The 10,647-nt window shown below is 48.0% G+C and overlaps 1 protein-coding gene across 1 annotated transcript; it reads left to right on the top strand.

The window, feature by feature from the left end:
- Positions 1-3,044: 3,044 nt before the first annotated feature.
- Positions 3,045-9,074, top strand: LOC1272357 (membrane-associated progesterone receptor component 1). The gene is made up of 4 exons (XM_311303.5): positions 3,045-3,370; positions 4,418-4,868; positions 8,468-8,620; positions 8,726-9,074. Exons 2-4 carry the CDS (start codon positions 4,538-4,540, stop codon positions 8,983-8,985), a joined length of 744 nt encoding a protein of 247 aa, XP_311303.4. The 5' UTR covers positions 3,045-3,370; positions 4,418-4,537; the 3' UTR covers positions 8,986-9,074.
- The last annotated feature ends 1,573 nt before the right edge of the window (positions 9,075-10,647 follow it).

Genomic DNA, 10,647 nt, shown 5'->3' with positions numbered 1-10,647 from the left:
GTCGCGCTCTCATCGGTAATGCGGTGATTAGAGGCAGTGTGAACTTGTGATGTGCGCTCTGGAGCGCACCCACGATTCCGATCCAACTCCAGCTTCTGACTCCGGTTATATGGGAACCACTAGTTCTGCCCGGATTCGGAGTCGTTCGGAGTCATTCTTAGTCGTCCAGCGTCGCATCGAGTCGTTCTGAGTCGGCAGGAGTTGACAACAGCGACTCCGGAGGACTCGACTCCGAGTGACTCCGGGCGACTCCGGAAAACTCCGTACGAATGCGGACGGCTCCAGACTATTCAAAACGGCTCCAGTCGATTCAAAACGGCTCCAAACGTTTCCGAACAACTCCGTTACGTTTTAAACCTAATATTTATTTCATTTTATGATTAAAACCATATTTCAGCTATTATTCTGATATTTCAGCTATGCGGAAGTGATGTGTAAATTCGACCAAAAACCAAAACTAGAATCGCTAATAAATTGCAATATCTAAATCAACTTCAGAAGCTACGTGTAACATTACTAGCTCGGAACCGTCGAGAACTGTTGAGTAGCTGCTCCACACGGCTACAGACAGCTCATGGTGACGACACCGAAGATGCGGATGGCTCCCAATGGCTATGGGCGTAACGGCGGATTTGATTTAGTCGTAATCGAAATTACGAGAACCCATCACTAATTCACGATCCCTTCGCGGCATTAATATAACTATTATCCGATGTAAGCTATTGTACAGAACCCAGCGAATACAATAAATTCTTCTTCTTCTTCTTTGGCACAACAACCCCTGTCGGCCAAGGCCTACCTGTACCTACTTGGTGAAGTGAGCTTGGCTTTCAGTGACTTATTGTTACCATAGCAGGATACTCAGTCCTACATATGGGGGCACGGTCTTTTCGGGACATGACATGATAATAAATTAGGGAATAAGAAATTTACGTGCCTCAAATTTGCTGGGACTATATCGTACCTTATTAGTACCATTACCTAAACACGCCTCTGAAACATGGACACTGTACTCCGAATGCTTAAGAGCTCAAGGACCCTATGTATCTGAAAGCTTTTTATTGAAGCGTCATCCGATCAGTGCTCGAGTACGCCAGTGTTCCGATCCCTTATCCCGGCCTTAATGGCGGACTCCTCCACGCCATCTTGCCACCTCAGTTTGAACCTACCATGCCTGTACTTGTGAACGGCCAAAAAGACTGTACGGGCTGGGTCGTCCGTTTCCATGCGTACAATATGGCCACCCCACCGGAGTAGTGATGGGTAAAGTTGGCAAAAATCCGGAGTCGACTCCGATCCGACTCCGATAAATTCGGAATCGACTCCGGAAGGTAGGTCCACGCTGCAATATGCGGAGTCGTTCGGAATCGTCCGGAGTCGTACGGAGTCGCCCGGAGTCGCCCGGAGTCGGAGTCATTCGGAGTCATCCGGAGTCGTTCGGAGTCGTTCAGAGTCGTCTGGAGTCGTCCAGAGTCGCCCGGAGTCGGAGTCGTCCGGAGTCGTTCGGAGTCGTTCGGAGTCGTCGGAGTCGTTCGGAGTCGTCCGGAGTCGCTCGGAGTCGGAGTCGTCCGGAGTCGTTCGGAGTCGTTCGGAGTCGCTTGGAGTCATTCGGAGTCGTCCGGAGTCGCTCGGAGTCGCCCGGAGTCGGAGTCGTTCGGAGTCGTTCGGAGTCGTCCGGAGTCGTCCGGAGTTGTTCGGAGTCGGAGTCGTTCGGAGTCGTTCGGAGTCGTCGACTCCGGACGACTCCGGTCGACTTCGGACGACTCCAAACGACTCCGACTCCGGGCGGATCTAGTGGTTCCATTTTGCCGGAGTTGGAATCGAACTAACAATAGTCGGAGTCGGATCGGAGCAGTGAGGTTGCCGTTCATCTCATATAGCTCGTCGTTATAACGGTCCATTGTTCTTCCACACATACGCGGCCAAGGATCCTTCTGAGCATCTTTGTCTCGAACGCGGCTAAGAGGGTTTCGTCAAATTTGGATAGTGTCCATGTCTCAGAAGTGTATGTGAGTACCGGCACCCGAGATAGGTGAATTCTGGGACTCTTTTTATAGAATAATTCATTGGGTTAATAATTATTGATTTAATAATTAATATAATATTTAATAATATTGAAAATAATAATTTTTACCCAGAAATGGTCGAAAATCGAGAATATTAATGCAAAATACCAGTTACTTCGATCATTATAGTGCAGCCTCATATATTTTAGTTACAATATGAGTTTTCAAACCGTCTACGTACCGCAGATATTAGTTAAAATATAATCTAAATGTCAACATACGTTGTTTACGTGATCGCTTTTCAACGAAGCATCTTGTTGAAAACAAATCTAGATAAAACTTTAAACTGTTGTTTTCCCGATTCAATGTTCAAAACAAAGTAAAAGAATGAAAATACAACGTGAAATCAACCAACACTGTATTAGAAATCATTATTTTCATCATCTTTTAGTTTGTTTTATCAGTAACACTTCCCTGAGGATTATGGCTATCATATATGATAGTCATCAAAGATGTAAACAAAAAGTGATTGAGCACCCAGGGAAACACTAACAAAAATAGTCTGGCACTCAAAGTGTTAAATTAAGGGTGCTCATTTGGCTCAGACATTCCCTATAGCAAAAAACACCAAATTTCACGTTCAATTTAACTCGAGCTGTAACCCGGGCTTAAGTTGAAACTGTTCTCCCCGCGCTGCACTGCCATCTGGTGGGCAATCGTGGACTAGCTTTACTGGGAAAGCTTTAGAGCTTTCGATGGTGAATTCGATTCCCGCTGTGCAAACTTGCACAGCGAGACAGGCCGATCTTTCACTAAGCTCATGATGAAATAGCTATTTTGGGTCACACTGCTTCTATTGGACCACAAAATATTCGTCGGAAATAGTTTGAAATATATCCACCGCAATTGCTACTCCTGCCAAACTCGATCTTCGCGCACTTCGATCGAAACAATCGCCTAACGTCGGTTTCCGGGCGACCGAACAGAGCGACCACCGTGGCGAGTCGCAAGTTGTGTGAGTGTGTGTGCGTTTGTATACGCTTACGGCAGCGAGGCGCAACGAGTCGTGTGTACAGACTGCACAGCGAGCGGCCAACAATTGCTTCCCGTCCGTGCTACCAGCAAGGCGTGTGCGTGTGTATACTACGATCCGCGTGTGTCATTCCCCAAAGTTGATAGGTGTGGTGTGTGTGTGTGTGTGCGTGTGTTGTAGAAGCGGGTGCAGTGCGTACGCGAATCTGACGCGTAATTTTCCAGCAGGAACTAGCAGCGGCAACAGCTTTTACACTGTTTTATCCCGACCCCGGAAGATACCCTCCCGCAAGGAAGGGGCTCGTGGGCTCAGCCAAGCAGGAAGCGAAAGAGTGAGCCAGAAAACATATTACGTACCACGTACAGCCACATACAATCATACACACATACATATATACATATGCACTAAAATACGGTGTACGGGGTAAGGAAGGCAGCACTCGAAAACACTTCCGGCACACACACTGCTTGCGCGCGTGTGTCTCTCTCTGCCTGTACGGCGGTGTAGAGAGAATCAAAAAAAGACAAACACCATCAACAAAAACCAGCATACGGGGCACATTCCGGGAGTGCAGCTCGGATTCCGTGCCCGGAGAGTTGGCCCGTCTTTTTTTTATTGCTCCCTTCGTTCCCCTGGGCGCAAACGGCCGCCGGTTGCATCGCGGCACGCTGTGGCGATTTTCTCCTGCAGCAGCAATATTTCCGCACAAGGGAACGCAACGGTGTTGTTGTTGTGTCTGTTGCGTTGTTGAATTTGTTCCTCTCCCCTCCCCCCCCCCCCCCCCTCCCCTCTCCACACCTTCACACCCTTTTATTTGCGTCTCGCGATGTGTCATTTCCTTGCGCCGCTTCGAGTTTTCGCGTTTTGACGTAACGGCACAAGCTCGGGCATCAAAACGGGGCGGCACGCTTTTGCGGGCGTGTGTGAGTGAGCGAGAGCGCAGCGGCACAAACGGAAAAGGACAACGACACTCAAAACGCATGCAACCGTCACACTGTCCCTGTCTCGCTTGCGCGCCCGCTTGCGTACGCACCGAACCACACAAACACACGCGCCCGCGGACAGTTGCGCGGCTTCGAGTGCCCTTTTGGGTCGCTATCAAATCGCCACACAATTGCTCAAGTGTGTGTGAGTGTGTATGTATGTGTGTTGAGTGTTCAGTGGTGCGTGAATCGCCACAATCGCCCAACCGGTGCGCGGTCCGTCTAAACAGCCACCGCGAGTCAGTACGGTCCAGTAGACGGTCGCGAGAGCTCGAGTGAAAATTTCCAGTTGACCCCTTAAGGCCACCCAGCCCCACCGAACGCCGAAACACACCAATCAACATCGCTCTATCTCTGTCACTCTCTCTCTCTCTCCCTCTTATCTGTGCCTGCAGCCCGAGAGCGGTGGCCACCAGCAGCAGCCAGCTTCCCCCGCAACGCATTCCGATCAACCCACCAGCCGGCAGTAACCGCAGTAACTGTTGCTTCGCCACAGCCGCCGCCCCGACACCACCATGCAGGACGAGCAGCAGCAGCAGCAGGACGGAGGCGAGGGAGCGACGGTGGGCGGGTCTCTGCTGTCCGACATTGTGTACGAGATCGTCAGCAGCCCGGTGAACCTCGCCCTGGTCTGCATCATCTCGTTTCTGCTGTACAAGATCAGCAAGACACGCCAGCCGCCGGCCACGCTGCCGCCGCCGCCGCCCGAGCTGCCCCGGCTCCGGCGCGACTTTACGCTGGCCGAGCTGAAGCAGTACGACGGCACCCAGCCGGACGGCCGGGTGCTGACCGCCGTCAACGGCAACGTGTACGACGTGACGAAGGGCAAGGCTTTCTACGGGCCAGGTAAGTGAGCAGCAGCAGGGGCAGGGACAGGGAGCGGGGGGGGGGGGTGTGGAGGGTCCGATTTCCGAGTCGGCACCGGTGCCACATTTGCATCGCATTTGCGCGCGCCCGTCGCGACGACACTCGGTGTGTTCGGCAGCTCATGAATGTTGGAGCAGAATGTGTTGGGTCTTCTTTTTTTTTATAGAAGGTCCGTGCAAACGAAGGACAGCAAAGGGAGGGAGTAGAGGGCTAACGTGAGCCACAGCCAAGGTCGCGTTTCTTTTTTTTTCGAAATGCTTCTTCGGTGTTCATGTTGGTTAACATCAAGGAGAGCTTTTTGTTGTTGCTATTGTTGGTTTGTTGGACACAAGGATTAGTAGCAGAGGGATTAGCAGAAGTCGTGCTTGAATAGTGTTGAAAAAATATGACTCAGATTCACGAATTAGAATTAATCTTTGAAATGATTCAATGCATCTGAGAATCTCTATTGGAAAGATTAATAGAGCTTGAGGTTCTAATTATTCTTCTGCTGGGCGTAACAACCTACGTGGTCATGCCAGCCCTGCACAGGCTTTCTAGACTTCTTGGCATGTACAACACAGCCGGATAGTTTGTTTTGCTTCGGGGAAACGGTTCATGCAAGGTTTGAACCCACAACTAGCATGTTGTTAAGTAATGCGAATTAACCTCTGTGCCACTATATGGGGTAGAGTAAATTCATTTTTTTAACTTATACATCTCTAACACTTCCCTGGAGATTCATAAAGCTTAATGGATACATCAATCTTGAAAGATTCATGAATCCTGGGAGAGAGAGAATCATGAATCTTTGGAGATTCACGAATCTTTAGAAATACATTAATCTTTGGAGATTCGGTTCGAGATTCGGATCACTCATCCCTGAAGATGCATATGAATGAATCTCAATGAAGGATTCATAAAATTCAACACTATTGTAGTGTTGGGTAAACCTGATTCAGATTCATGAATCTGATCTAATCTTTGTAATGATTCCATGAATTTTAATCCCAGTTGGAAAGATACATGTATCTCAAAAATTAATGAATCTTCAAAGATTCTTAAATCTCAAATGATTCATAAATCTCAAAAGATTCTTATATCACGAAAGATTAACGAACCTCTAGGGATTCATAAATGTCTAGAAAATCAAAAAGCATGAGCTTTTTATAATTATTCTTCTTGGCGTAACTATTTACAATGCCAGTTTATGCATGCTTTCGAGACTTCTTGGAAAGTACCACGCAGCCGGATAGTTTGTTTTGCTACGGTGACACGGTCCATGCGAGGCTTCAACCCACAACGGGCAAGTTTTAGGTGGGATTGGGCAAATTCAATATTTTGAAAAACATACATCTCTAAAGATTCATAAATCCCTGGAGATACATGAATCTTGGAAGATTCATTAATCTTACGAAATTCATGAATCCTTGGAGAGAGAGAATCATGATTGAGAGATTTACGAATCTTTAGAAATTCATGAATCGTTGGAGATTCGATTCGAGATCATTCAATCCTGAAGATTCGTAAGAATCAACGAAAGATTAATGAAACCCCACACTACACTAGTGCTCACATATGTAATTGCAATTATTAACTGTTGTGTGTGTGGTTGGATTCGAGATTTGATAATAATTTGATGCTAGCAATTGAAACAAGGGATCTGAAGGCTCCAAATTGCAACCAAGGAATCATGAGGCTCCAATGTTCATTGTGTGAAACATAATTACGATTCGTTTTTAAAGTCCCTGCGTCATACGAAACATACCAGGTGGACTATTCAACTCGTAAAGTACTTTTAAACCATTGACGAGGACAGTGGCGAGGCTCAATGATCGACAGTCGCTGGCCGTGTGTGATCGTTGATATTCCTCTTCAGTTCAGCGTTGTATTCTCCTTCATCCAATTAATTCTTTCCAAAATTCTGGTATTAATAATCAATTTGCATCCCAGGACAAGAATGACAATCGCATATAAACCACCGCAACAGTGTAAATCAAAAAAATGCATTGTAATGCGCATTATATCGCAACTCAAGGCATTCGACACCACCACTACACAACAGCCACCGGAGGAGCGACAGAAGTTTGTCCGTTTTGTCAACTCACCCGCCACATCGGGCCCACCAACTTTACATCACCGGTCTGAGAAACACCTGCACCACCGCAGCCCCAACCACTTCCAGCAGGGATGGTGTGGTGAGGGATGGCCGGGGCAATATTTTTTATTATCAGCAAAGAAAACCCTGCGGGATGATGTGTACCACCAAGACACGCTGTACGAAGGGGTGTGCGGTAGTGTGGTCAGAAGAACCTTGCGTGTCGACGATTGGTTATGCAAGTGTGGCACCGATTCGCTTCACACACGCACACACAGGCTCAGCTAACATTTGCCAATACTTATTTTGTTTATTAATTTTAGCACAAAACTGTTTTGTGCCTAGAAAAGCGTGCAAAAAGCGGGGGGAAATAATCGCAACAACACTTACACACACACATACATAAAACCGGAGAAAACGAACCCACTGGCTGGTGCAATATTCTAACGTCTTGTTGGGAGCTGTTATCTAAAAGCGAAGTCACTGATTGTCGGCCGACTTATCATGCCGGTCGGTTTATCGAGACAACAAGATGAAGTGTTTGAGCGAGCACAGATATCACCTCTACTCTTTTTTTTTTTTTTTTCTTTCAACAAACCGTAGAGTGTGAGGGTCTTGTTCCAGTTTGCTTTTGAACCAAAGAACCCCTGTCTTCGTTGACAAAACAAAAAAAAAACCTTGTAGGGGTGGGGTCATAGTGCAAGATCATTGAAGTCCGACCTCCCAACGAACGATGATGATGATGGCCGTGACATTGGCAACTTAAAAGCATTTGCGTGCCTTCGAATGGCGACGATCGCACTCAGACATTCAGACAGTCGGCGGTCCAATGGCGATAGGCAAAAACAATGATAAGATTTTATTCGATCTAAATGCCCCGCCAGTGCACGCACACGGTGTCGGTCGGCAGTCGGGCGTAATTTTCAATTTCGGGACCGGAGTTTTCGGTTTCACTGGTGCTCGGTTTTTGCTCCGTCATGCTCGCAGCACGCGCAATCGTGACGTGGTTTTGCGCTAGCCCTCCTGGCCCGCCTGGTCGACCAATTTCGTACCGAGGAAAGATTCAATTTGACTGGCGGGTGTCCCCAAATGTGCACCCCCTTTGGCTCCGGATTGATTTTTGCATTGGAGGGGAAAAGAAAAGTACACCTGAAGGAAGAACAGAAAACAATTCTTCATCCTCGCCGTCTTCTCGACCGCATGCGAATTGTGTGTGTGTGTGTGTGTGTATGCATTTCTGTTTTGTTGATCACATATCACACATAAAACGGAAATTGGAGGAGACATTAAATGTATGCATCGAATTAACTTTACGCTCGCGGTGCAGCGAGAAAGAGCTTCGATGCAGGGGCGTAGTCGTAGCCTGGCGCCACACTTACAACCAATCAATAAACACGCAGCTGGAAACTGGATTCAGTTCGGAGTACGATGCAGTAGTGTGGAAAGCAAACGTTAAAAAGAACATATAAAATAACCCCGCAATCTCTCCATTTTCACGCAGGTGGTACGTACGCAGCGTTCGGCGGGCGGGATGCATCCCGCGGGCTGGCCACATTCCAAATCACCAGCTCGGTCAGCGACGAGTATGACGACCTGAGCGATCTCAACTCGCACGAGATGGAATCGATGCGCGAGTGGGAGATGCAGTTCAAGGGTAAGTACCGCCGCCGCCGCCATGCTCAAATTGTATTCGGTAAACCAAACTCTACAATAACCTTGTCTTGTATTGTATTTTTGTTTGCGTGATTGTGTGTTGCAGAAAAGTACTATCTCGTTGGGCGGCTGCTGAAGCCGGGCGAGAAGCCGACCAACTACTCGGACGAGGACGAGGACACACCGACCGACGGTTCGGACGTGCGGAAGCGGGCAGCCGCTGCTGCCACCGCCGCGAAATCGGCGGACGAACCGGCACGGACAGAAGCAGCAACGTCCGGATCGACCAGCAGCAGCAGCACCGGCGCCACCGCCCCCGAGAGCCAAGGTGATGCGGCCGAGGCCGACAAGGCGAAGAGCGAGTGACGGTCCCTGCCCGCCAAATGTCAGCCGTTGCAGCCCGACGCACTGATTGACGATATGCTTGCCAACCGCATGAAAGTCAGCAGCCAGATGGAACAGCAGCAGCCGCAATATTATCCGCATCATCATCATCACCAACCACAGCAGCAGCAGCAGCAGCAGCAGAATCATCCACAACAGCTAGTAAGAAATCACCAGCACGAGCCGGACCAAGAGCTTGCTGCGGGCGCCAGTGCCAGCAGCAGCAGTAGTAGCAGTAGTAATAATAACAGCAGCAGCAGCAGCAGTGGTGGTAGCCCCAGTACAGTAGTTGAGCGGAGGGAGGAAGCCTCACACTACCACCATGCCGGCGGGCACGAGGTGAGCGCGCACGGGTCGTCAATACGCCACCGCTCCCGGCAGCAATGGGTCGAAGGGGAGGGACAGGACAGGCAAGGTAGTAGTAGTGGTGGTAGTAGAAGCAGTACCGAGGCGGCGGGGCACAAACCAGACGACCCGTGCGACGGCAGCGGCAGCAGTAGTAGTCAGGGAGCAACCGAGACCGAACGGCCTTACCACAACAACAACAACATGTCGATTGGCGAACGGTTGCGCTACGATCAGCATTCGATCTGCGACATGTTTGGGTTCTGAAGCTTAGCTGCTAATGCGCTACCACCTGCCCAACCCTGTCAACATGCACCGCGTAGGCGATAGTGGTGGAGTCCGCATCCGTCCTTTCTTCAAAGGGACACAACAGGCTCAGAGGTGGTATATTCCACGTAACTTCATCTTCAATTCCCTTCCGAGGGATTTATTCTTATACACACACACATATATATATATATATATATATATATATATATATATATATATATATATATATATATATATATATATATATATATATATATATATATATATATATATATATATATATATATATATATATATATATATATATATATATATATATATATATATATATATATATACAACACACATTCACCACCATCACCACTACCACCCGCCCCAGAGGCACTGTGCAAAGCAAGCTGTGTGCAATAGACGAGCAGAGGAAAGTGAGGAGGTAAAGAGGGAGGGAGATTCAATGCGACGGAAAGGGCAGACCAGGGTCACTTACACCACCAGTTCCAGGCTTGCAGAGCCACAGAAGATGAAGAAGCACAGGACCCTAGTAGTAAGTGTTTTAGCGCGTATTACTATGTTTCTCTTATTCCTGTTTCGTCAAACCCCCAAATGGCCCATATATTTTGTGTGGCAATCGCTAACTGCGTATTTTAAGGATGTGCAGAGTGTGTTTTTTCTGTTCTTTTGTTGCTTCACCCTCATTTTGCGCCCAGATGGGTTAATGTTTTCGCAACGCGCAGGGTAGCAACATATTTTATCTATTTGTCTTAACGCTCTGCCCAGTAATCTTAATGCACGTTTGTGTGCAAGTGTGTTTTGTTTGTTTTGTTCCAACTTTTGTTTTGTTTTCGTTTTCGTTTTGTTTCTCTAACAAGCATCTTGGCGTGACCGTGTTTGTGTGGGTGGTACTCGATTAACCGAGAAGTATAGCAAAATATATGATTGTACATTTGTACACATTAGGGGGGGGGGGGGGTTTATACAACAACAACAACAAAAAACACACACACACACACACAACACCGCCTTGCAGCT

Source organism: Anopheles gambiae, chromosome X, assembly GCF_943734735.2.
Source record: "Anopheles gambiae chromosome X, idAnoGambNW_F1_1, whole genome shotgun sequence".
In the NCBI taxonomy this organism is placed as follows: domain Eukaryota; kingdom Metazoa; phylum Arthropoda; class Insecta; order Diptera; family Culicidae; genus Anopheles; species Anopheles gambiae.
Note: the sequence above shows the minus strand (reverse complement) of the source record. Positions and strands in the feature narration are given on the sequence as shown.

What these genes read in the sequence shown, in the direction of transcription:
- LOC1272357 (XM_311303.5), top strand. Translation starts at nt 4,538, where the DNA reads ATGCAGGACGAGCAGCAGCAGCAGCAGGACGGAGGCGAGGGAGCGACG. An exon ending in CAAGGCTTTCTACGGGCCAG is followed by an intron (nt 4,869 to 8,467) that starts GTAAGTGAGCAG and finishes ATTTTCACGCAG; the next exon opens with GTGGTACGTACGCAGCGTTC. An exon ending in GTGGGAGATGCAGTTCAAGG is followed by an intron (nt 8,621 to 8,725) that starts GTAAGTACCGCC and finishes TGTGTGTTGCAG; the next exon opens with AAAAGTACTATCTCGTTGGG.